The sequence below is a fragment of the Pararge aegeria genome, chromosome 8 (genome assembly GCF_905163445.1).
Source record: "Pararge aegeria chromosome 8, ilParAegt1.1, whole genome shotgun sequence".
NCBI lineage: Eukaryota > Metazoa > Arthropoda > Insecta > Lepidoptera > Nymphalidae > Pararge > Pararge aegeria.
In genome coordinates, this window is record NC_053187.1 from 11,130,410 (window position 1) to 11,156,924 (window position 26,515).

General features: G+C 34.6%; 4 protein-coding genes across 4 annotated transcripts; 1 reads left to right on the top strand and 3 right to left on the bottom strand.

Moving 5' to 3' along the window:
- Positions 1–5,399: 5,399 nt before the first annotated feature.
- On the top strand, positions 5,400–6,235 carry LOC120625939. Its single transcript, XM_039893212.1, has one exon. It carries the CDS (start codon positions 5,533–5,535, stop codon positions 6,217–6,219), a length of 687 nt encoding a protein of 228 aa, XP_039749146.1. The 5' UTR covers positions 5,400–5,532; the 3' UTR covers positions 6,220–6,235.
- A 170-nt stretch (positions 6,236–6,405) lies between these two features.
- On the bottom strand, positions 6,406–7,738 carry LOC120625941. Its single transcript, XM_039893214.1, has 3 exons — positions 7,556–7,738; positions 7,437–7,455; positions 6,406–7,161 (listed from the first exon to the last, which is right to left on the bottom strand). The coding sequence occupies exons 1-3, from the start codon at positions 7,736–7,738 to the stop codon at positions 6,983–6,985; spliced, it is 381 nt and encodes a 126-aa protein (XP_039749148.1). The 3' UTR covers positions 6,406–6,982.
- A 2,243-nt stretch (positions 7,739–9,981) lies between these two features.
- LOC120625940 (zinc finger matrin-type protein 2) lies at positions 9,982–12,590 on the bottom strand. The gene is made up of 3 exons (XM_039893213.1): positions 12,282–12,590; positions 10,831–11,072; positions 9,982–10,426 (listed from the first exon to the last, which is right to left on the bottom strand). Exons 1-3 carry the CDS (start codon positions 12,394–12,396, stop codon positions 10,187–10,189), a joined length of 597 nt encoding a protein of 198 aa, XP_039749147.1. The 5' UTR covers positions 12,397–12,590; the 3' UTR covers positions 9,982–10,186.
- A 5,077-nt stretch (positions 12,591–17,667) lies between these two features.
- On the bottom strand, positions 17,668–23,097 carry LOC120625764 (inducible metalloproteinase inhibitor protein-like). The gene is made up of 4 exons (XM_039892962.1): positions 23,025–23,097; positions 19,773–19,967; positions 18,767–18,964; positions 17,668–18,137 (listed from the first exon to the last, which is right to left on the bottom strand). The coding sequence occupies exons 1-4, from the start codon at positions 23,083–23,085 to the stop codon at positions 18,118–18,120; spliced, it is 474 nt and encodes a 157-aa protein (XP_039748896.1). The 5' UTR covers positions 23,086–23,097; the 3' UTR covers positions 17,668–18,117.
- Positions 23,098–26,515: the final 3,418 nt, after the last annotated feature.

Consider the following 26,515-nt stretch of genomic DNA (forward strand, 5'->3'; position numbering starts at 1 on the left):
TAAATCTGTTGATGACGATGGTAATGATGAGGTCTGCATAAACAATATTATTAGTTATAAAGTGTCTAAACCTTATACTGTATCTACACTCTTTATTCAATATTCTTTATGCATTTTATTTAAATTTAATACCAATTGTATCCGTACGATGTAATTTTAACCCCCACAGTGACCTAATTTGTATATTATGGTACTCCCACACACAAATAAGCACTTTAAGACAAACGATAAATAGTTTCAATGTTTTACAATGATTACCTTCTGTGAGAGAGCACCATAGCTCAAGTTATTGAAGTTTTGTTTCTTATTGTTTAATCAATAATTCAATCGAGATGCTACTATAAAGCATTGTAGTTTTCTTAATACTAACTAAAACATCGTTAATAACTAATTACTATCGTTTTCCCAAAGTCTAAACAATCTATTGCAACTATGATAATTAGAAGAATTTGATTGGTTTATTAATGTGAAAATTGATTTTGTAATACGTCGATAATATATTAATAAATTATAGATAAGCGTTTGAAACTTGAAACGTCATTAATCAGTGCAAATTTGCTAATATACTTAAATTGTAAATATATTTCATTATAATATTTGTATTGTTAGTATTATAAAATGCCTCCGAGCATTTCATCTACTTAAAAGTAATATGTTTTATGAATACATAAAAGTTTTTTTAATTGAATAAATTATCGAGACTGGCTGGCACTTGTAAAAAATCATAATTTAATGGTATTTTATGTTTAGTTATAAATTCAATGGTATAACAGTGTATTAATAATCTTTTGTTTTGTGTCTTATTTTAATTTACCACTGCCATTTATAATTTTGTACTCACTGCCCGCATAATATAAGTTTTATTGATAAAGCAGCTTTCCCATATTAACGAACATAAACGATATTATACATCTTAAGTTCCTTAACAGTATAGGTAAATATTGAAGAGTTACATTGATATAAAATATACTTGATTTTTTTCGGCTCAATGTTTCCGACTAAAAGTAATTGAAATCCGATCACCGATGATCGCCAATCTTCGGTCTTTCAATTACGTTTATCGACTAAAACCTATTTATATGTTGGGCAAACTTATGGTACAGAAACAAGCGGAAAAGTATTTTTACAGTTCATTCAAATGAGATTCCATACACAAAACCAACGAATTGACTAACAATTACGATTGTTTTTATTTATTTTGAAATAAATAAATCTGTGTATCTTGTATATTTTATATCAACGAAGCGTTGTGTTATGATTTCATAGACTATGAATTGTTTTACTTTGGTCGTACCTACTATTTTAAATGAAACCTAATTTCTATGTATGTAATATTTATTTTCAACAACATTTAATATGTATGTTTGACCTTGTAAGTTGTTTTCGATTGTAATAATCTAATTGAGCTTTCGTTAATAAATCCTAAACCTATGTTAGATTTACGTACTCGATGTTAAAAATTACTATTGTTAGAAACATTACGAATCATCTATTCAAAGATTTAATTTAATGGTTTATAAATATTCGCTTAATATTATTTATTAATTTTAGTATGTCTTATTAAGTATCGTAAGAAACTTACAAGTATAAAATAACTACACTACCTACTATCCTACGTTGTACCTTTATTTTTTTTGTATTTATGTAATTAGGTTAGTATCTATAATATAATGATACCAATTCTTCAGCACACAATCTGTAAGTAAGCCAGACTCCACAGGAAAACTTTAATTAATAGTCGAAAAACAACCTTCTGATAATGTTTTCTGCGGAGAACATAGTCGTGTGTATAATGGAATTGGTTTTAATAGTTCTAATTGAAACCTAAATTACATTAATGTCTGCAGGCAGTGCTCACTTTTTTTTTTATACCAGACAGCTTACAGTAAGGCCAACGAAACGAGATTAATGTAAATAAACTTTGATTTCGTGCTAGAGAAAGGGACGGTATCTGTCCTTTTTTTCTCTGAACCAATATCCATTGTTTATAACATCCTGCTGGCCTTGCTATGTACAACGTTTCCCAAAATTCAACTATAAGCGATACTCGAGGATCAATCTGTTCATGACTCAAGACAAAAAAGGAAAAAGGAATATCAATGTATTTTTTTAATTCCAGAAAAAAAAGAAATCTTTCGAAAATTTACAATATCAATGAAATTTTTAACTACAATCAATACAACTTTTCAAATATTTCAGTTTCTTTCTTTTTGTATAGTCAACAAAAGTATCATAGCGATCCCCCACAACCCTTTAAAGTCCTTGATTGCCTTGAAATCCTAGTTTTTACAAAAAAATCATTAAAACTATTGACTATTCATGAGCAGGTACACCCTATTTTGCCCGCTTATCGCTGAATTTTGGGTACACGTATATGTTTTAAAAATTTGTTTATATCCCGATTAGCAACAATACCTGCTAATGTAATCTGGTTTCTATAAACAAGGCCATAGTCAGAACGTAGGGCGCAGAGGTTTCGTAGATATTATTGAAAAACGGCCCGCCCTTTCCTTTTTATTTTAATAAATATGTATTTGATTATATAAAATTATGCCGGATGCAATGATTGTTCGTTCATTGTTAAGAATTTAAAGTATCTTAATATACATTGACCGAAAGGGGCGTGAGTAAAACCATATTTAATGACCCAATAACCTTAATAGGTTTTAGTGGGCTTTTTTTCGATATGTTGATTCTAATTCGATTATTATTATAAGATTTCCACACCACCGTTCTGGCTACAGGATTGTTTTATAGCGAAATAAATGACACCATTCTTAGTCCATTCTGACCTCTTTCTTAATCCGTTCTAGTGATATATCCCACCTATAGCAATAATAAAGATGTCTCCCATATTATGTACCTACATGCAGTTAATTAATAAAAACTACACCATTGTGTTCAAACTACTAAAACAATTTGTATTTGCATTTAATTCGATTATTTCTCTTTCTATTGTTGTTAAACTTGGATGGAGACAGTTTATGTTGTTATTTTTATGATGCTACATATAAATGCGAAGTGTTTTTCGATGAACTGCATGGTGTCACTCAGTTACTACCTACATATACCGTTAAATAACGCCTTATTAATGTCTCAAGATAAAATAGGTTAAGTTACCCTTTCCTTAAGTTGTATTTGTTTAAATATGGACGATAAGGTTCTCAAAGATATAATGCAGTATTCCTAGAAGCATGTAGCCCATTTTGAAGTTGTAGTTCGATTTCTCGAAATCTGCATTTATATTTAAATACCTAGTGTTTAAGTTGTTTCTTTAAGCTAACACGCAAATTGACTATAATCGGATCCGTTTGAACTAATATATGTATATCCAAATATTGTCAATGTTAACTTCTTAGTGTATCAGACAATGTGCATCAGTTAATGGGTAGTTGAATGACAATGAATCTGCTTCCATTTTTCGTGTACTAGTAATGCTTGAAATATAGTATTATATTGCACTTATTGCGAGTTATTTGCTCTTATCCGTCCACCACCTCCGCAGATGTTCAGATCCTACTAAAATTTTAATGGGATCAAAATCGGTTGATGTTTGATCTCTACATGGAGATAATTAATTAACCTCCACTACGAGTTTTTTAATTAACCTCCTTCTTTTGTTTGATAATACCTAATGTAATTTTAATTACAATTAATAAAATCCGGGTACAAATAGACAAATATAGCTCAACGAGACTGTTCGATTTCAACTAAACGTCACATAAGCTTTAGAGTAATGGCCAGCTCACACCGGAGTCGGAAGGGTAGAGGGTAATTGCTGAACGTAAATTTAATAACTAATGGTGGTAACAAGACACATGTAACACTAATGTTCAGTCCCGGAACCGATCCTCTTTGATGTCTTGTGGTCGATTTTAAAACACCGGTATAGAGTGTCCCCCTTGTTAACTTGTCATAAATCTTTAATTTAATATGGCCAACCGTTTGATTTGATAATTTTAGATTTTGACTGATTAAAGTAATCCCGGCGGTGCTTATTTTGTTAGCAAGATTTATTAAAGGGATTTTAAGGCAAACGTAATGCGGTGTGCCCGTACTATAACAATAATAATTTGTTGCACAACTTCATTATACATAGTTAAAGGCATATTAAAACTGGCGAAAAAAATAAAAATTCAGAGATGTAGTCACGTAACATTCGTAATTTATAAGAGGTAATACAATAATTAGTCTATGCCAATATTGAATTATTGTTGGTGCTGAACATCTCAATATGTCCTCACAATTATTTCGATATGGCAATATTTTCCAAAAATCGTATCCGATAGTAGTAAATGTGCGGGTAGATTTTTTGTAGCGTAGGCATTGTTTCACCTACAGTTGTTCCGTCGTTAAGACTAGTCTATAAGGTATACGATGCCGCGAATAATTTAAAGACATAAAACAATGTAAATAAATAAATATCATGCAGATTTTTTTATGTTGCAATATACTGTAAGTATATCGAATAAATTTTCATTCATATACTTACCTAAATATTGTTTTTGAAAATATGTATCTTATGATACAATCAAACAAAAAGAAGTGCCATTGAGCCGGTTCCTTAAAAGAATTACACTTACTTATTAAACTTTTCATTATTAACGTAATTGTAGCAGATATTTCGCATTCATTATACAGTATATCATTATATAATTTTATACTATGGATTTTTTTTCTTATCACCCGTAATCCAATCACCGAATATGAATCCATTCTTGGCCTAACATACCGAGGCATTAGTATAAAATAAATGTTTAAAAATAAAATTAACCCGGCGATACTAATCCACGCATGGCCAGCGTTGTATACTACGGCCTTAACCCTTTTAGAGGAGATCCGTACCCTGTAGTGGGCCGGTCATGGGTTGTTAATGATGATGATGATGATGCAGCTTTACTATGGATGAAGTGATGACGAGCAAATCGAAGAAATCCTATTTATTAATTAATTAATAATATTATAAATGTGAAAGTTTTGTGTTTGTTACTCAATCACGCAGAAACGGCTGAACGGATTTGGATGACATTTAGCCTTTGACATGAAAAGAACATAGGCTACCTTTTCTTCCGATTCCTTAAGTAATTCCCGATGGAAAATTTAAGAATGTTTACGAGCTAAGCCGCGGGCGGACAGCTTTGAAATTTGGTATGCATGTCACTTATGCTATGGAAAAGTACATGTACGGTGTACCTACCTACTTTCTATACCTCACTAAGTTTTGTTTATTTCTTGACTTGTTTTTAGTTTACCTTATCCAAAGATTCTAAGCTTTTTAAAACTGCACCGGTTTAAAAAGCTTATAGCTTTATAGTGGATTTTGTCCTCACTACATTTATATTATCATGGCTGTACGGTGATATACCTCAATTCCCTATGGAAAAGAATGAAAAAAAAATAGTCAAGTGTCAATGTCAAATGTCATTGGTTGCATGTCAGCCGTTTATACCTGTACTTACATGAAATTCAATTTTTGTATTCGAATAAATATTTCTTACCTGAGCTAGAGAAGTAAAACTTACATTTTTCATTATGGAGAGTAACTTACAAGAAGATAAACTAGAAGGTTGGACCAAGGAAGAAAAGTTTGAATTGCTTGAAGCCCTAAAAGAATTTGGATCATTTAATATTGACAACATTAGAGAATTTGTTAGTAACAAAACTGGAGATCAGATCAGAGATGCAATTGAGTTTTATAAAAGAAAGGCATCTGTAGAACCTCCAGTAATACAAAAAAGGGAACGTAAAATTAATCTGCCAACAGTGCCTTTATCTAGCTGGGCCAAGTTTATTATAGATACCCATGGATTTGACGACCTTCAAACGGAAACAGCTGCTGCGTTACGTTTAATAGCGGAGTTTGAAGAAAAACCACCTGCTGTATGCACTGAGAAAATTGATTTTAAAAAAGTATACCACATGCTCGCTGATGCATTGGAAGGCAAACCACTACCGAATGATAAGTATGTCTTGACCCTTTTTGATAAATGTATTGTTGAAACAGCCCTCACTAGTAAGGCGCTTAACAGAGGTACTAAGTGTTTTAAGAGAATTCTTCAGACATCATGCAATCCAGAGGAGGCAGATGTTAATTCATTCATTAAACCAACTGAAGACAAAGAACTTATAACTCTCAGATATTTAGCTACAAAAAGGAATTACAATCCCTTAAATATACCTGAAAGTAGTCTGAAATTTCCAACATTTACTGTTAAATAAAAGTTGTCAGCACCTATTGCAGTTTTGTATCTTAATACTTGTGCATCATTGACTCAATATAAGTGGCATCTCATGGGGTGGGGTACATTGATGCCAATTCTGTTGTACTGGGTGTAACCAGGGGGGAGAGGTGAGGGCAGGGGATCTTACGAAAATACAGTTATGGCTTCAGTATCGATTTATTACCTAAAAAAAATCGCACTTGCCCAGAAGCTGGTTATGCCCGTGCTGTTGTACACAAATTTGTAAACTAAACTGACAAGTCTAAAAGTAATATCCCTGTCAAGTTTTTACATCCAACCAGATAAGCACTATTACAGAATAATGACAGATTATATTATTAGGTACTAAGATATTTAAGTAACTAATATTACCTATAATATTACAATTTCATATTTAAAAAAGGTTTATAAAGGGTACATACTTTATGTACCAAAAGTAGCTTAATCAAAATCTCTAGGCTATGGGTGGCAGGAGTGCTTGAGACCAATTTGACCATGATTGGCTGTTCAGTTTGATTAAATATTGAAGAGTTATTATTGATTTCTTTAGCAGTAGTATGCTGTAAGTTATGGATTTTAGGTAAAGAATTATACCCAGATGATGATAAAACCAGATGTATTACTTTAAATGTGATCAATTCAGTTTTGTCTAAATAATGCAACTTAATAAGATGTTTGTTATTTTATGTTACAAATTTACATGCTTTAGCTATAAACAAGGTTTCTGTAAAGTAGTTTAATAAATATGATAAAAATATGTGTTAAGATGAGTTCAACCATTCAATAAATCTACTGAACAATTTTATTGCTACTTTTACTACTCTATCCCAGAATCCTGGCTCCTCTTCCGCTTCCTGAGCTGAGGGTGTAGGGTAGTCATTTTCAAATTCTTCTAGTTGCCGTTTTTCTCTAGATAAGGCATCAATCTGGTTTGAGGTTTCTAGAAAAAACAAAAATGTATGGTAAAGTGTAAATAATAATTATTAATGTGATATATACAATAAATCGAGGTACAGTATAATACTAGTATCAGCTATATCAGCTATCTTGGATTTTGATTTGAATTGTTAGGATAATATAAGTAATGGTTTGGCTGCATTCTGTTGACCCAAAATATGTACCTACTTTAATAGATGGACTTTTTCCTATCATAAATTCAAGGATTCATGTTAAGATAATGAAGTACTAAATGTAGTATTAAATGTATTAACTTACTTGAGTTTTCAAACGTGACCTGAAACGTGACAAATATCATAAGCAGGTACCTTATTAAGAAAAAGATTCTATATGTTTATAGTTGTAATCTAAATGGGTAAATATTATGCATTATTTACCTGAAAATCCTGATATCCAAAACTTGATGTTACAAATAAGAATAGCGCAATAGTTGTTAAAAAGTAGATATTATTCCGTCGCATGTCTCCGGTTTCAACTGCGGCATTAGGGATTGCATGACTTTGAACTTGCATTTTATATAGGAAGGCGTGGCGTACCGGAAAATCATGACTAGTAATCATTGATAGTACTAACAAAGCGAATTGTCCCTTTTTTGTACAATTTTGCCGTAATTCGTTACACGTTGATGGCTACTGACAATCGGAAAATGTGTTCAGATAAATATTAATTTATTCATAGGTGTAACAAAATAATGTTTAAAGATTACTACGAGAAAACATGGTTAAATAGATTAGGAATGCCCCGACACCTTATTGGGGCCCCGTCAAGATTCAGTACGTAAAATCCTACTCTCCTACTAACGGTAACGGTTTCATTACAGGCATAAAAGGCTTAACGCCTACGCCTTGAATTGTTGAACGAAAATGGGCGGCATGTTGCAGGACGTGCTTCTTGCATTCTGTGAAGTGATGCTCCGTTTGTAGGCGATGATTTTCCACTTACCATCAGGTGGGCCATCTGCGAGTGGTGAACATGTTCGACTGTAAATAACTAGTTCTTGGGATTTTTTATTAAAAAAAAATTAATAGATTGGTAAATCACGGGTCTCGTCTGCCGTCCCATCATCGGACTATGAGTGATGGAATTGAGATAGCACCTGCTTTTTCGCACACACTTGTGCGTACGTAATCTCTATAAGCAGCGTGAGGGCAGATCAGAATACAGATGTCACTACCTTCCTCTTTCCGCAGATGTCGTATGAAGCGATTAAGGGAAAGCATATAACAGAGGAATGGCAACAGACCCTGTGCTATTACTACCATCTACTTCGCCAATCCTCCCGTTGGGAGAGGCTTTTAGTCCAAGTGGCCTGATGTAGGCTGTCGATGATGACGATGATGATAAACAGCTAGAGAAAGAAATAAATATAGTACAACTACTTATAAGAAAAAAAATCGTGTTTTTGTCCCAAATTTGTGTTAAATTGCAACCTTTGAAACATTAATTTGTTAAAGTAGGTATAAGGTGAGTTTTGCTAGTGATTGTACTAAATTAAATGTATGTTGCGGATATGGTAGACGTAGGTATAGCGTGTTTGTAGTCACACAATGATGACCTTCGTTATGCTTCATGGCACACAATACATGGAGATTCATAGCGTTCATCGACTAGGTACAAGTATAATTTCTGATGCCATCATCATGTAGGCACTTAGTAAACAAGGTACGGACGAAACCTTTCAGAAGCACCCTGACTTTTTCCGCAGCCTATAATTAACGTTTCATCGCTTGGCACAGACCTCGTGTCTCATAGGCGAGACGATTTAAGAGCATATCCACCACGCAGCTCCAATGCGGGTTGGTGAGATTTAACGACTATTATTGCAAGTAATTGATAAAAACCGGGTCCGACGGCTTTACGTGTTCTCAGAGGCACGGGCAACCAGGCTAAGGAGCGAATATTATGGGATCACTCTGTCGTCTATCAGAGTTGCTTGAGGTGGTATCAAGTCGACTTAAGAATCAGTAAGTAAAACGGTATATTTACTGATTTTAAGTAAAATACAATCATCATTATTACCGGCCTACTACAGGGCCCGGGCCGTCTCATAGAATGATATACCATAGTCCACAGTGGCGTGCACTGGGTTTGCATACAGCAGGAAAATTGCACAAAACCGCAAAATACTCCTCTCATACCAGTTATATATAAATTTTAGGGTAGGCAGTGCTTTTGTGCATGTATGAAGTGCACGCCACTGATAGTCCACCACACATGCCAGCTGGCAGATTGGTAGACTTCACATGTACCTAAGAACATTATGGACTATGGAGAACTCAAGCAGGTTCACTCACGATGTCTTCCTTCATCGTTGAAGAGTGATATTTAATTAGGTACTTAAAAGCACAACTCCGAACAACGTTCCTCCGAAAGGGAAGCAGAAGCCCTACGAGGTACGGTTTTGAGAGCCGAAATAAAAAAGACTAGATAAGTTGGAAAAATTAAGCCAAATGAAGCCTGTTTGCTTAAATTACTGTTCACTTTTCTGTCTGAGTAGCAAGTAACCGATTTTCCTAAGGTATTTCCTCTAATCTGTGCAAATGAAAATAATGTGAGACGCAACTAAGGTATTAGTTGCGTCTCACATTTTTTTTTTTTAAGAGTATTCGATAGTGAATTATTTCTACAGTTTAGTATGAAAAAATATGTAATTTGTGAGTTTGAGTATTCAATAAGGATTTTAAAAATAACTGAATCCTATTTTTATTCACTAACTGTAGCACACAATTTCACTGTTTTAACAATTTAAATATGTTGTTGGCAGTGGAAATCAATTCATTCACATCATATTAAAAGAAATAAGTAATGATAATTATTTATTAAAATTGTGTACCTACATAATATTAATTAAGCAAATTTATATCATTTGCACATAATTCAGTCAGGTCACCACAATGTTTCTTCTATTATCTTTTACTTAAACAAGATTGCAGGATTATTCCTTTATTTATTGCATAGTCCAATAAATAAAAGAGTAATCTAGTTTTTATGTAGCATTTTTCGATTTGCTACTTTTTAGATGCGCCAAAGCCAGAAAAGCCCATAATTTGTGCTAATTCTGACTGAGCAGGGACATCATCTGTATCGTCAGTCTCCTGGAGTTTGCGTTTTTTATCACGACGTCTTTCGCGTCGCAGTTCTTTTATTCGGGCTTCCTCCTCTGCAGCCTCTTTGAGCCTGGTATCAAGTTCATACTCATCCTTCTTTTCTTCCAACTTTCTTTTGTTGTGTGCAAATCTGGCTTTTACCTTAAAAAATAAGTGGTAGTGTTCATTGCAATGCCATATAACTAAATAAATATTTGATGATCATTTGTATACAAAATTAATTTAGTTTTTACTGTAACTGTAATCTGACAAGAAAAACAACAAATATGTACATACATACATAGTACTAATATAAACAAAAATATATGCCACATGAACAGATGTGCTTGTTTTTACTAACAAGGCAATGTCTAAGTAAGAAGTAAGAACACCTAATCGAACAAGATTCCTAGGCATACATTTACTTTTTACCAACCAATTTTCACTAGACAACTCATATAATGGAACTTATTTGATCTGACCTGGTATCTTGTGTTTGTATTGCCATATTATGGCCTGGTAATGAGATGTTTTCAACAAATATACATATATCACTAAAATATTACCTGATCTAATGTGCTTCTCTCAATTTTCATCGACATACCAAGATTCCTTTGGTGTTTTTTTCCATTGATATGGTCCAAGAAGTTAATTGAATCTTTGACAACACAGTCGCATACATTGCAGTAGTAGCCCCCGGACTGTGAGGTAGGAGTGTTTTTGGTTATCACCACACTTTTGCCCAATTTTGAGTCCAAATCTACTTTGTATTCACGTTGTTTTAATAATTCTCTTTTAATAACTGGAGCTGAAACCATTAAAAAATTTAGGTATTAGAATATTATAAATCAGAAATTTAGTTTTTTCGTAAGTTTGTTATTCTATAGTGCCACAACGGCAGACCCAAATTAGCTGAAATAGGGTGTGAGGTAGTATAAATTAACTACTAAGCTAAATTGTGTCACCTTAACAAAGTTCTATATCCAGCAGAAACAATTTTAGCAAAATTCTGCACTAGCAAATTTTTTAAGAAAAATAATTACAACATGTTTTTGCTCTGAGTATTTATATATAACATAAAATAATAATTGCAACATGTAATTATTATTGAACTTTACATTTATTGCCACTAAGGAAATAGTCAAAATTTTAGCCTGAATGTTCTTACATTCTTGCAGGAATTGATAAGCTAGAGACAGACTTGCAAGGTTATAGAATCAGTCATAGTTCATTTATATTGTTATACTCATCCTGCATACTTGTTGATGTATACTACTACTACTATTACTTTGGATGCTGTTGTTTTTTTTGAAAGGAATATGATCTTATGACATGTTATGTGTATGTTCTAGAAACACCATGATCAAATGCATGGGATAGCCTTAAACCATCCCCTCCTCCTGTCTGGACATTTCACATCAATGTTAAGTGGGAGGTGTGATCGTGTTGCATATGATAAGTATGTTCCTATTATAGACGGCCGAGTGGCACAGTGGGCAGCGAGCCTGCTTTCTGAGTCCAAGGTTGTGGGTTTGATTCACACAAAAGTTTGTGTGAGGAACATGAATGTTTTTCAGTGTCTGGGTGTTTATCTGTATATTATAAGTGTATTTATGTGTATTATATTCATAAAAAATATTCATCAGCTATCTCAGTACCGATAACCCAAGCTACGCTTACTTTGGGGCTAGATGGCGATGTGTGTATTGTCGTAGTAGTACAAATTCTGTCATACATTTTCATGTGAAATCAAGAGTCCAGAATAGATAGAAAAATGTGTTGTTGCATATGTGGGATCAGTTTGTCTCTAGCATAAGTATAACTGATTCCATATAAACGATGTATCCTTTATCTATAGCTTACCAAATTGGCAGAAATTTGGAATGAAGATACCATAAACCTGATTTACCCATAAGATCTAAATAACGGAATAGTTTTGTTGTTTTATGATTTGCCTAATTCGAGACAGACATAGAAGCAATAATTTCATGTTGTATTATTGTGATTGAAATTCTACCTTTCTTTTTTAATCTTTCCTCTTCATCAAACTCTGCTTGGATTCGTTCTTCTGCGATTCGTTCGAATTCATCTTTATCCCACTTCCGACGATGGTCGTCCGGTCTCATGGTCATGATAGCTGCGGTTAATAACTTCTTTCGATTTACATTCAATTTCTTAGGCACTTATTTAACTTGTTTTTCTTTTCTTACACAAAAATCAAACTTCAACTTCAACTTTTGTTTATGGCGATTGGCGTCAAAAATCAAAGTTCAAAATAACATTGACAAATGTCAATAGACAAACACGAATCAAAATTTTTTTCGTTCTTCTGACCCAAACCGAGTGAAAAGTATGGAGGGTAGAGGTAAGGAGGATCATCTGTGTATATGAAAAAGTGTCGTCAAAATGTATTAAATTAGGATGGCGCCACATTTGCATCAAGGTAACTCTTAAAAGAAGCGCCAAACCAAATATTGTTAGAGTAGGCTTGAAAAATAAACAAGGAAGTAAGGTTATATTTACCACAATATTTTGTACAACGTAAGTTGTTGAAATTCTCAATAATTAACTACTTTAGTCGATAATGACATTAAATTTTTTAACTCGGCATACTTCAATTCATCTACGTTTGCTACATTCATACCATACCCTGTGCATCCACCAGCGCCATTGTGGAGGATTTTTGAACTGTTATTTAGCGCATACAACTGGACACTTTTTCAACTTTTCTCCCATATAAGATGACTCTCCTTACCTCTACCCTCCATAGTGAAAAGGCAAACGTCCAAGTGAAATATCCAAGATAGATGATAACAGACCTTAAATAAATAATGTTGAAAAGAGGGCTAAGGCTTAGAGTAAAAATATCGATATATCGTCAATTTTTTTTCTAATATTCTCAAAGGAATGTCTACCATTGCGCACTTCGCCAGCACAGAACAATATTACTCCAAGGAGTTCGTCAGTGTGGTTGACTACGGCCTTACCATTCTCATTATGTAGATTGCCGATAATGGATGTATAACGACAATGACGATATTGATTTTCTGGTTGATGTTTATTCTTTAAATTGATCAATTTATAATTCCTCTCATTTAAATCACTGGAATGAAACAATGTAAGTAAAAGAAAAAACAGAATTACATAAAGTACTTATTTTAGAAAACTTCACTATATCGTTTTAGCGATGTTTTTATAATTTCGGTACTTTTGAGTACTACATCACTAGGACCTTATTTTTTTTTAAATTAATTTTACGGCAATGGATTATGGAGGGTAGAGGTAAGGAGAGTCATCTTATATGGGAGAAAAGTTGAAAAAGTGTCCAGTTGTTGCGCTAAATAACAGTTCAAAAATCCTCCACAATGGCGCTGGTGGATGCACAGGGTATGGTATGAATGTAGCAATCGTAGATGAATTGAAGTATGCCGAGTTAAAAAATGTAATGTCATTATCGACTAAAGTAGTTAATTATTGAGAATTTCAACAACTTACGTTGTACAAAATATTGTGGTAAATATAACCTTACTTCCTTGTATCTCCATACTACCTTGTTTATTTTTCAAGCCTACTCTAACAATATTTATATTTGGCGCTTCTTTTAAGAGTTACCCCGATGCAAATGTGGCGCCATCCTAATTTAATACATTTTGACGACACTTTTTCATATACACAGATGACTCTCCTATGGAGGGTAGAGGTAAGGACTGGACAACAACTGGACACTTTTTCAACTTTTCTCCCATATAAGATGACTCTTCTTACCTCTACCCTCCATAGACTCTCCTTACCTCTACCCTCCATACAATGGATTCAAGTCCTTCAAGGCCTTTCAAAACCTAGCTAATGCTAAGGCAGCTACCACAGATTAAAGATATATATGTATAATATATATCTTCACAACCTATTCACAGACTCATCACAGATGACCTACATATACCATAAATTGTTTTGGTCGGTCTTTTTTATATCTTATAAGCTTATCCGCGCTACTACGTCTGCGACAAATCGTTTGTAAGCGGTTCCAGTTGTAAACGGCCTACTACAAGGTACGGGTCTCCTCCCAGCATCAGAAGGGTATAAGGCCGTAGTCCAACACGCCAACCAAACTTGGATAGTTGGGCTTCACACGCTTTTGAGAACATTAGTAAATGAAAAGAAGTCCCCATGTATTTCTCTATCTCCTCTCCTCTATCAATACAATATTTACAATTGATTTAAAAATTATCGCTTTCATTATAATGTAATAATCAATAAAATATTTAATCAAACCATAATCTAAGTAGGTATTACTTCAAAGTTATTATTTCATGCGGTGATATTAAAGTGTATGTCTACTGTCCGGTTTGTTCACAACAGAGTTCCAATGCATCACCTGATGGCACACGATGAAAATTTATAGGTCAAATAAAAGTCACTGTAATATGCAACTAGTCGTTATGTCGTTGCGTGGACAAGTACTGGAAGAAAGACTGAGATGAATGTGACTTACGATCAGTGCAGTAAATAAAAATTCTGAAAAGTACATATTATTACCATAACACTTCACCCATAAAACAGAAGCGGTACGCCACAGCCAGCGGCGGTGGTACCGTAGAGGTTAGCACTTCAGCTTCACCTCTAGCGATGTTCCTTTTAGAAATTTAGATATCAATTTAAATATCACTTGCTTTAGCGGTGAAGGACAACATCGTGAGAAAAACTGCACGCCTGAACGTTACGTACCTACCAATCTATTTATACTTATAATAAAATTGTAACTGGATGATACATTTCATATATTTTGAAAATTTTGACCGGAGACTTTATAATCGATACTGAGGCCAAAACAGATTTTTCTGTCTGGCTGTCTGTCCGGGCATCACCTAAAAACTATCAGTTCTCCGAGCAATGTGCCCTGCCCATTGCCACCTCAGCTTCGCGACATGTATAACGATATCATTTCGCATGCTTTATAGTAGAATATGAAGGAATGTTATATTAAGACCTTATGAATTCTCATGTTCAGCGAATAAATTTCATTTCATTTCATTTTAGTATCAGAAAAAATTGCCTTAAAAAGATTGATATGAAACTTAATAGATTATCGCTGTAAAACTAAAATGTTAGGTTAGCACGAAACTCAATATTTAAATACCTGTTCACTGATCCTCTTAGTGCGTAATGCGATAATCAATTACTATGCGTTACAAATTTTAGTATGTATAATACGAACCAAATATAAGGCAGAATCCGGGAGCTGATCTCAATTTTATCTTTTAATAGTGTAATACAATTAATTAAACATCACTAAAAATGTTTTTTTTTTTAATTTTTATATATAGCAGAAATACTTCGCAGGTTGTGGGCGAACTCGTCCCATACAGTGCGAACCCGAGTACCTACATTAACCTTAAATGTAGACGCCAAGCCTCATGTGTGTGCCTCATGTCTGCACCCACGAAACCAACGTCTGAAACCAATTTTATATGGATTAATAATACAAGAATGTATGACGTCACGATGAAAACACCTGCTAAATTAAGATAGTGTAAATAAAAACTTTTATTTAAAAATGTGATGACACGTTCTGAGTATCGCCAAAAGACTAATAAGTATATAATGGTATTTCTTTCCATAAACAATTTTTATATACGAGTATTAGGTATTATTACTAAGTATTTCGAGTCCTGTCCATAGATTCATAAGGATGAAGTTATATTCTGTTGTAACTTTTACAGTGTTTACATGAATTAACCTTATAGACTTTACTAAACGTAGTTTTATTACATAGACATGTGTTATATTTTTTAACAAGATATCCATTGCTAGTGTACCTACCTTCTAAAGCAACACGATTTAATTTTAAGTACTCTCTAGCCAAGAAGTTTGTTCACTGCCCTTGCTTTAAATTTTTTGTTGATTTGTAAATGTATCCACTTTTATGCCTTTGTTCGGGATCTAATTTATTTCTTACTAGCGGACCCTCGCGACTTCGACCGCGAATGATTGAACTTCAAAAAATAGTCGTATGTTGTCGCGGACTTTTTTATTCTTTAAAAAAGTCAGAAAGAAAGAAATCCTATATACTAACTACATATTTTCTTCGTTTGGTGAAACGTTTACCGTTCACGCATCCCACGCATTGGAATCTATCAAAAAGGAATTTTTTGCTGTTTTTTCAACATTTCTCATTAATCATAGTAGCCATTGGTCGTAGCGTGTTATATAGCCTTAATTGATACTACAAAACCAAAACTAAATCGAAATCGTAACAGCATTATCTGAGATTAGAACGTTCAACCAAATAACCTCAAAAGCTTTCATTCTCACAAACTTTCGCATTTATAATATAAGTAGGATGGTACGCATTCCTTCGATCGTTGTCCCATATGCCTTGCGAATTGCTGTTATCTGTGAAGAGTTATGACCTTAAACTCCGACAATATTCATTAAGATTAGACAATACAAGCTTAATAGTATACACTTTCAAATAAAAAAGAATTATTAAAATGGGTTCCAATTTAATGAGATATGAAGTAAAATTGATAGTAATTGTCATCCCATTTCCCGGGGGAAACTTATTGTTTATCGGAAAAAAAGTATCCTATGGTATCCTAAGTTGGGACGTTGGGGTCTTAAGGTGCTGGAATCGCGTCCCCGCATCGGTAAACGCAGCGTAGGTCGGTCCCCAACGAGATGAACAGATGCCATCAGGCGAGTCGCTGGGAGCTGCTGGAGGCAAGCGGCCCAGGACCGTGGATTGTGGAACTCCCTACAAAAGACCTATGTCCAGCTGTGGACGTCCATTGGTTGAAATGATGATGATTATGATACATGTTTACAAATTCTTGTTGTGCGACCGACCTACGCATTGAATGGGAACTAATTACACAGGTAATGTCAATGTTATAGATTTTAACGCACATGGGCAAAGGGGGATTTTTCTAAGTGATTTTTAGGTAAGTAAAAATTAACTATAGGCAATATTACCCTAGAGGGCAATTCATCAAAATAGGAAGACGTGTAACAATAGGCGCAACAAAGAATGAATAAACCTTTTGGAGTGAAACTTCTCAGGGGGCGATGAACAGCAAATGTACAACCCGTGCTGTACCTAATTAAATCAATATTGCTTAATGTGTGAAGTGTAATATGACAATGTTTTTTATAATTAATATAAATAAATAAATATACCACGACAATCACATCGCCACCTAGCCCCAAAGTAAGCGTAGCTTGTGTTATTGTTACTAAGATGACTGATGAATATTTTTAAAAATAATATACATAAGTGAGTACTTATAGTATAGAAATAAATACCCACACACTGAAAAACATTCACAAATATATTCATCACACAACGATTGGGAATCGAACCAACAGTCTTAACTCAGAAAGCAGTGGGGATGCAACACTGCGCCAATCAGCTGTCAAATAATTAAAGTTTTATCAATTACGTTTTTTTTTATGTAACTTCCTTATACTCACTCAATGTCTATGTTACAGTCAAGTTGACCTACTCATGCGGAACAGTGCGCTCCCCCGTCCTATTCCTTATCACTTTAAAATGTTGCTGTTTTTAGGGTCATTAAGTACCTAGTAAATAAGTCGTAAAATACGTACTTAGTGCAAGCTGAAGTTGCAAGATAGTTGGTATGCCTTGCTTGCGAGTCCTTTCAAACAACTCAGCCAAAATGCTTGTTAAATTTATTTATTGTACGTATGCTTAGAAAATTATTATCATACGGTAATAGTAATAATTTGAATTATAGTTAATTGGCTGCATTATTACTAAATCCTTTTTAATGCAAATATCCGCAAAAGTTTGTTACTCCGGACCAACTTGATATGAATCCATCGGCTAATTATCTTCAACTGCTTATCACGTTGGCTGAAACAATAATACAATTATAAAATAAAAAAAACTCAAGTATGCAATGTTTTTGTTCAACGCAGTAACCGAATCCAGTTCTCGTGATCTATAGTAGAACATGATAACAAATGAAACATGGAAAAGAGTTGCGGGGCACATAGCTCGGAAAACCAATGGACTTTGGGGTTTTAAGGTGCTGGAATGGCGACATCGCACTAGCAAACGCAGCGTTGGTAGACCCCCGAAGCGGAGGACAGATGACATGAAACCAGCCGCAGGTAGCCGCTGGACTCCTGCGGCACAATACCGTGGTATTAGGACCTCCCTATAAATAACCTATGTCCAGCAGTGGACGTTAATAGTTTGATATGATGATGGTGATAGTTAACATATATTTGACCTCCCTGGCACAGTGGTGAGCGCTATGATAGGTTCCGAGATCGATCCCCGGCAGGGGAAAATTTTTATTTCAGAATTTTCTCTGGTCTGGTCTGGTGGGAGGCTTTGGTTACCACGTTTCGGTGCGATGTTGCGTGGTAACTGAAGGGGAAAGAGTTCAATATAAGCGCCATACAACTGTTTTGCCCGTTAGCATCTTAGATTGTGACAATTACCATTAGGAGAGACTATAGTCTTAAAATACTCACGGCATTCCTCATAAGGTACACAAAGACCATCCTTCTTCCAGTAATGTTCAATACATTTGCATCGCGGACTGCAATGAACGACTATCAATAGCCAGTAAGGACAAATGCCTTGTGCAGATGCCTCGCTGCAATCGTCCGAAGGGCAGTAAGATGGACATGACTGATAAATTTCGTTCGGTCGGGAACATTCGAAAGGAGCTGAAAAATAACTGTTTGTTTATGGTGCCACTTGGTTTATATTTTTATCTCCAACGGTAGAATTAATTTTTAAAGTTAAAGAAATAATCCTGAGACATTTTATTTCTTAACCCCCGACGCAAAATCGATGGGGTTTTACTTTATTGTGTGTCGGTCTATGCCATCGTAGCACCCGTACGAATTTATTTTAATTCAGTTAAGTCAGTATTCACATAGCTGTTATATGTATTAGCATGTAGTTATTAGTGTGTATATATTTGTAAAATTCTCCCCTCTCTCACGTGTCTCACTGGTTCCGTTCACGAAGCGATAAGGTCGCATTTGACAGCCGATTGGCGCAGTGGGCAGCGACCCTGCTTTCTGAGTCCTGAGTGTTTCTGAGTGTGATGAACATGAATGTTTTTCAGTGTCTGGGTGTTTATCTGTATATTATAAGTATTTATGTGTATTATATTCATAAAAATATTCATCAGCTATGTTAGTACCCATAACACAAGCTACGCTTACTTTGGGGCTAGATGGCGATGTGTGTATTATCGTAGTATATTTATTTATTTTATTTATTTATTTTGCTTGTATAATATGTTTGTTTTGTACCTGTACTTTTATGCGTTTTTTTAAACAAAGTTATTTAAATTAAATAAATAAATAAAATTGATGCCGATGATGTGAAAAATTTGTCCACTATCGTTATTTATGTAATATCGTGGTTTATAAACATAATTTGAAAGGATAAAGAGGTATAATATCAATAAATCTATAATTATATTGACGAAAGCTTAATAACAGTTTCTTGTTGTGGACTTACGGCAATCAGTTGTATGGATGCAAGTGCCATTTTCAGCCTTTCTATAGTTAAAACCGCATTTGCACTTGGCTGGTGGACACTCTTTCGGCTTTGCACATGGTATCTTATCCTGGTGTTCATCTTTAGGGCAGTAATCGTACGGACAGTCTACTGGACAGTCGTCTATTACCTCGTTTAAACCGCATGTTAACTCCGCTAAAAATAAATAAAATGTTACATTAAGTATTTCTCAACTTATTTAAAAGCTTGAGTAGTAGTAGAGCTCTTTGCGACAGAGCTCGTCCTGGGAAGTACTGCCAGCATGCTTATTTCTGCCACGAAGTTTTCTGGTGTAAAGGGATTGGGTGCCGATGTAATTACAGGCATATCAGGCTTAACGACTACGCATCAGATTGCTGGACAAGGGGCGCCACGTTGCAAGACGTGTTCCTTGTATCATGTATGTTCTGCGAAGTGATACTTTGTTTATAAGTAGGCGAGGGTTTTCTACTGACCATCACTTGGGCAGCCTCTTTCGTCCGTAAATTATGTCTATAAAAAAATCGTTATATGCGCTTTACTCAAGTGGGTTATAGTCGTAATCCGTCCGGGTTCCTTAGTCATGAGCTCGTTCACGGGATGCGGTGAGACGAGCATGTGTGCGAAGTCTACCAAACTTCATTTGGCCAACGCAGCATGTTGAACTTCGGCCTAAATCCTTCTCATCCTTAGTGGAAACCCGTGCAATGTAAAAATAGGTGTCGTGTGGCGGTAATGTTGATGATTTTGATCATTTTGGAAGCTTATTTTTGTTGTATACGTGACTATCCAGACTAGAGACCCTCTTTACACTATTCAATTATTATGGATATTCAGGGTTATCATATTATCATACATAAGTATGATAGTACATAGTGTTTTTTTTTATAATCGATCATGGAAAGCATTTATACTTATAATAAAACTGTAACTGGAAGATTTCTGTACATTTAATATTATTTGAAAATTTTGACCGGCCGTTGCTTTATAATCGATACTGAGTCCAAAACAGATTTTTATTTAATTTTTGTCTGTCTGTCTGTCTGTCTGTCTGTTCGGGCATCACGTGAAAACTACTGAACGGATTTATATAAAATTTAGTATAGTGGTAGCTGATATTCCGAATCAACATATAGGATACTTTTAATCCCGATAACCTCCTATAGTTTCCTGCGGGATATGGGATGAAATTTTTTAACAATTTTACTTTATAGCTCCGTGAAATTTGAACCGATTTGAATAATTCTTTTTTTATTTGAAAGTGTATACTATGAAGCATGTATTGTCTAATTTTAATGAAGATCTGATAACTATTGTCGGAGATGAAGGACATAACTATTCACAGACAACAGCAAATCGCAAGGCATCGAATCAAAACGATCGAATGCATTCGTATCATCTTACTAATATTATAAATTGGAAAGTTTATGAGGATGGATGTATGGATGAATATAGTTTGGAAATAAAATTAGACCTGGTAGATGGCGCTGCAATTAGTTTCTAGGTTTTTTTAGATATTAAAACCTGTAATTAATATCATTCGGTGCAGACGAAGTTGCGCGGGTCAGCTAGTTATTTAATATATCCGTATAGTATAGAATAATAGTAACTAAGCAATGTTAAAATTCAAACTCAAAACTTTAATTTCCACATTTAAAAATTTGATCCAAGTGAAAGGTGGAAGCGGTGATAGCCCAGTGGGTAGGCGCTCGACTTAACTTTCACGGGGCCGAGTTCGAATCCCAGCACGCACCTCTAACTTTTCTAAGTTATATGCGTTTTAAGTAATTAAAATATTACTTGCTTCAACGTTGAAATATAACATCGTGAGGAAGCCTGCGTGCCTGAGAGTTCTACATAATGTTCTCAAAGGTGTGTGGAGTCCACCAATCCGCACTGGGCCAGCGTGGTAGCTACGGCCTTAAATCCTTTTCATTGTGGGAGGAGACACATGCCCTGAAGTGTGAAATAATGATGATGATGATGGTGAAATTAGGCATCTATTCGAATATAGTTCCTGTTGCATGTAACGCTGCCGATATTGATTAAAATGGTACAACCGCCGCATCGCGTCGCTTGCACTCGACACCATAAACCCAGTTAATCTGTCCAATATCTACCATTAAATGGTATAACATTGAATAGCAGATATTGGACGGATTAACTGGGTCACTGTAGTACGACGAAAGTCACCGTATAGGTTCTAGAATCTATTTAAATCTTTACCTACTGTGGTTTTTGAAACGAGATTTTGAAGGAATATAAGGAAATACTCGTTATTTTGGTTCCTATGAGATAGCAGTATTTACTTGGTTTCTCGCAGGCAATATGACGCGTGCGGTTATTACATATTTTTTAGTAACTCATTGTGACTTTTTTTAACATTTTTTTTTTTTATCAATTTTTCCTTGCCAAGAGAGAGCCCAATGATATTATGGATATAGGTTACAATGCGCCTTAATTGCAATCACCTGATGGTATGTGACGATGCAGTCTGTTAGGGATATAGCATTTATATAAAACCAAAACGCCTGATCGGTAACATAACTTTGCGTGTGTAGCCTTATCAGTGTTAAGAAAAGTTAAAATGAGACATAGTTATATGTGACTTTAACAAGCAGGCAGATTTATATCTGTCTCGTTTAAACACTAACTTTGTCTATCAAAGTTAAAATAGTATGCTCAGCTCAGCCTTCGTTTGTTTTCTGGACTTGTGAAATATGAAAAAAAAATTGGAGAACGAGCAGTAGCGTCCTGTGTTACTACTAAGATCTTCTACGATCACCAACCCGTCTGCGCAGCATGGTGATTATGGGAAAACCTTTCTATTAAAAAGAGGTCTTTAGTCCAGTATTGGATTGTTAAGATGGCGTCTTTTCTAGTAGAAAGGGTGAAACTTTCCGGATCTCATACTTTTCAAATTTTCTTTTTTTATCTGGATCCAAAATATTAAAAAACTTACAGATTATACAGTTTTTTTTTTTAATTTATTTCAAACAAACACATAAAAAGTAATCCAAAGAATACAGATAAAGTCTGTGATTTCCACACTAGGATTCCCTGTGTCGTGGAAATCATAAATATACATACACATATATACAGTGAAAATAATTCACAAACAACATAAAGATTTCTTAACGTAAGATAGAAACATGTTTAATCAACGACGCAGGTACCTAAATAGGCAATTAACAAGAATTTGTGAAAATAGTTAAATCAAATATTGTTGCTCACCTGGTATAGTGGAAACAATTGCTATTAGTAATAAAACACTAATCAGGTTTATGCACATCATGTTGAAGTGGAATGTCAATACGGAATGACATCATGAAGCTGATTACCGTGTTTTAACTGAAGACGTGATGTTAGGGTTCTTTGTGCATACGAGGAAACCTTGACGTCAGTTTGACTGTTCACCTGAAAGTTTGTCGCATTAATTTAAAAGTAAAATATACGAATTTTAAATTTCGAACAGCGCATGTGCTAAATATTTTTAGGTAGGTTTATTGCTCAACAGATATTTTTAAATGGTCATGGGCTAAACTAATAATTTTGCTATACAATGTATCGCTATACCCTAACCCATGCTATTGAAAAATTAGCATGTATATTTTAACTCATTTGACTAACGAGGCAACACTACTAGGTAGATCATTACTAACGACCAAGAAAAAGAGTAGTTGTTCAAACCTATATTTATGATAAACTATTATGTTAAGGCACAATTACCACAAAACCTTTGTTTTTATCAGCAACTAGTAGTAAGTCTATACATTTTTTTTTACAGAAAAGACTATGCAGAACCCTATCTTAAACATGTTCTGTTACGCACTATGTCAGATTTATGATAGGATTGGTTTTACCGTGGTTTTACCAATCCAAAGCGCCATCTATTAGAAAACGCAGTAACTTTTATGTAAGCTTACCTTAAGCAAAATGATTGCTAAAAGAACCATGTAGCTTGTCTACTTTTGTAGTAATCCACTAGATGTAGAGGTGAAAAAAATCTCGACGGAGAAAGATCTCCGTTAGTACTCTACTAACTAATGTAGGAGAAAGAAACGGACCTATTTATTTAATTTATTTATTCAATCTCTTTATTTGAACAACAGTCAACAGTCCAGATAGCACAAAAATGTACAACATCGAGTATTATTCAGGCTTTCTCCAGGCGCTTTTCAGTCTGCTCGAATATTAAACTGATATAGACTGATTGATTTATCTGGTACCTCTAAACCTCCACGTACATGTAAGTGGTGGTTAAACAAAGTATAGCTTTTAAATATAAGTGCATATTAGCACAAAAAGTGGTATAGGATAATGAAACAATACACACACTACTCCCATCTATCATCATTATCTTCGCCATCTAGCCCCAAAGTAAGCGTAGGCGTGTCATGTACCTACTAAGATGACTGATGAATATTTTAACATGATAAGAATATACATAATTACTTATTACATATATATAAACACTCTGAAACACTCTGAAAAACATTAATGTTCATCACACAAACATTTTCCAGTTGTGGGAATCGAACCCACGGCCTTGGACTTAAAAAGCAGGGTCGCTGACTACGCCAATCGGTTGTCCAAATTGAATACACGGAGTAATTTGTGATAGGAGGTACCATTTTGGTATATTTCCGTAAAGGAAACTGGATATAGGCGTAGCAGTAATCAATTGTGTCTTTAAATAGCTTCATCATCGCGAGGATCAGCGATTTCTTTAGATTTTTTCGACAAAGTCGTACCACAAGAGAATCTTTTCCTTAATGGCGAGGAAAGTAATAATCTTTTACAAATTTCGTAGTGGCCTGATTTCGTTTGGTTACTTGTATATGAAGCTTAAGTATAGGTATTTAAGTGACAATTACGTATTGGTTTTTATTATTTATGCTAATACCTAAGTTTTCCCACTAATAGGAAAATGTGTAACTTATCATTAAAACTTTAATTAACTGTCAGTTATCTAAAACATATTTACGAAATTGAATTTTGATATATATAAAACGAGGTAAGTGTTACGATAAAATATTCAGAAAGCGTTTTCTTAAACAGACTTCTTCCATTTCTTCAGGATCAGGAGGTAACAAAAAAGGTAATTTTAAGTTACTACAAAAGCAAGCTCGGCACAGGCCTATTCTCGGAAGTCCAATTTTTCATGGTGTGAGATATCCCCGGTTCCGTCGTCAGCCGGGGCAATTTGGGAATTTAAAGTTTCGGAATTCTCTATGCAGGGCTGGCACAGACACGAGACAAAAATTATATCCCCTGACAAGGGATATAATTAACTTGTCCACCTGCAAGGGAACATGGAATAGGAAAAGTTTACCCCTGTTTATTATTACACATTATTTGCATATTATTTCCACTTGTGCACCAGTGCTCTGAGAGTTGATAAAGCTGTTGGAGAAGATGAATTCTTATACTTTCCCCGGGGAAATAATTGTCTCCTGCCGTGCTAGACCCTAGCCGTACTGGTCTGCATAAGCAGGAGGCTCATCAGTTCCGATGCCGTATAGAAACAGAAATAAATAACATTCTCCAAACAGTTTTAGATCTCTACCACATTAGACTGCATCATCAATTACCACCAGATGAGATTGTAGTCAACGGCACTGGGCTGGCCAAAACAAGCACAGGTGGACATCTTTAATTTTTCCAACGCTGTATATTTTGCATTTTTACGGTCACCGGGGTCTGAGTCCAGGACTTACTTAGTCCAACTTGGCAGTTATTTCATAGGATAATAGAATTTTTGATTTCTGGCTACTATTTTACCACCGTTAGAGGGTTATATATAAAAACATTAATTTAAGTATATTTTATTTATAATTACTAAACTAAATGTGAATAATTCCAAAAACTTAAGGCTTTCATACGAACTTCCAACCCCTATTTTACCCCTTCAAAAGGGAAGAGGTTCCAAATATCCATTCTTAGCTGACATCTCACATCTATGAACTACCCATTGCAAAATTTTAGCTTTATACTAACGTGTAGTGGTGTTTGTGATCGTGTCTCGTTGTCTCGTGATGAGTCAGACAGTCAGTACGCGACTATTCGGTGTTAATTATATTTGTTAGAAAGAAGGTACCTATCTAAGTATTTTTATTAAATAGGACGGTATTTTATGGTAAAGAATAATATAAGTACCTACTTATTTGACGTAGGTAATGTATATTTCAACTTAAGTTTGCGCAAACATTGTAATTCAGGCAATGAGTTATAGTGTTTGTATGCTCTTTATGAAGTACTTCGTTAAACAATACAGATGTATGAACAGCTTTTTCAGTTCTGTTTGCTTTTCACGAATTTATAATAACATACCTCTCTTTGTAGCCTTTAGAATCGGACGAATTAAATTACCGGTGGACGAAAATGAAGTTTTTAAGTGTGCTCTTTGTTGTTTTATATTTCCATACTGTTGGTGAGTACTGTTTGATATTATTGTATTTAAATTCTGTGTAAGTGCGGTTCCGTGTCGACTAATAAACTATCTTTCTACACTCGTACCTATTTGGTAGAGGTAGTTTTTATACCACATTTTCTGCTATAGTACATTTTTACTTGCTACACAACAATTTAACTCCCGATTGCAATGGCACTTGATGGTAAGTGATTATGCAGTCTTAGATGGTAGCGGGCTAACCGGTTGGGGTAAGTTATATACACGTATATACCTGATACCTCTAATTTGTTTCTACATGGCATCTACTGGG

Excerpts from the sequence above, each read along its gene's own strand:
- LOC120625939 (XM_039893212.1), top strand. The coding sequence starts at position 5,533 with ATGGAGAGTAACTTACAAGAAGATAAACTAGAAGGTTGGACCAAGGAA.
- LOC120625941 (XM_039893214.1), bottom strand. The coding sequence starts at position 7,738 with ATGATTACTAGTCATGATTTTCCGGTACGCCACGCCTTCCTATATAAA.
- LOC120625940 (XM_039893213.1), bottom strand. The coding sequence starts at position 12,396 with ATGACCATGAGACCGGACGACCATCGTCGGAAGTGGGATAAAGATGAA. Across the intron at positions 11,073-12,281 it reads GGAAAGATTAAAAAAGAAAG|CTCCAGTTATTAAAAGAGAA; the intron begins GTAGAATTTCAA and ends TAATGGTTTCAG. Across the intron at positions 10,427-10,830 it reads AGAGAAGCACATTAGATCAG|GTAAAAGCCAGATTTGCACA; the intron begins GTAATATTTTAG and ends TTATTTTTTAAG.
- LOC120625764 (XM_039892962.1), bottom strand. The coding sequence starts at position 23,085 with ATGATGTGCATAAACCTGATTAGTGTTTTATTACTAATAGCAATTGTT. Across the intron at positions 19,968-23,024 it reads AATTGTTTCCACTATACCAG|CGGAGTTAACATGCGGTTTA; the intron begins GTGAGCAACAAT and ends ATTTATTTTTAG. Across the intron at positions 18,138-18,766 it reads TGTACCTTATGAGGAATGCC|CCAACGTGATAAGCAGTTGA; the intron begins GTGAGTATTTTA and ends TTATTGTTTCAG.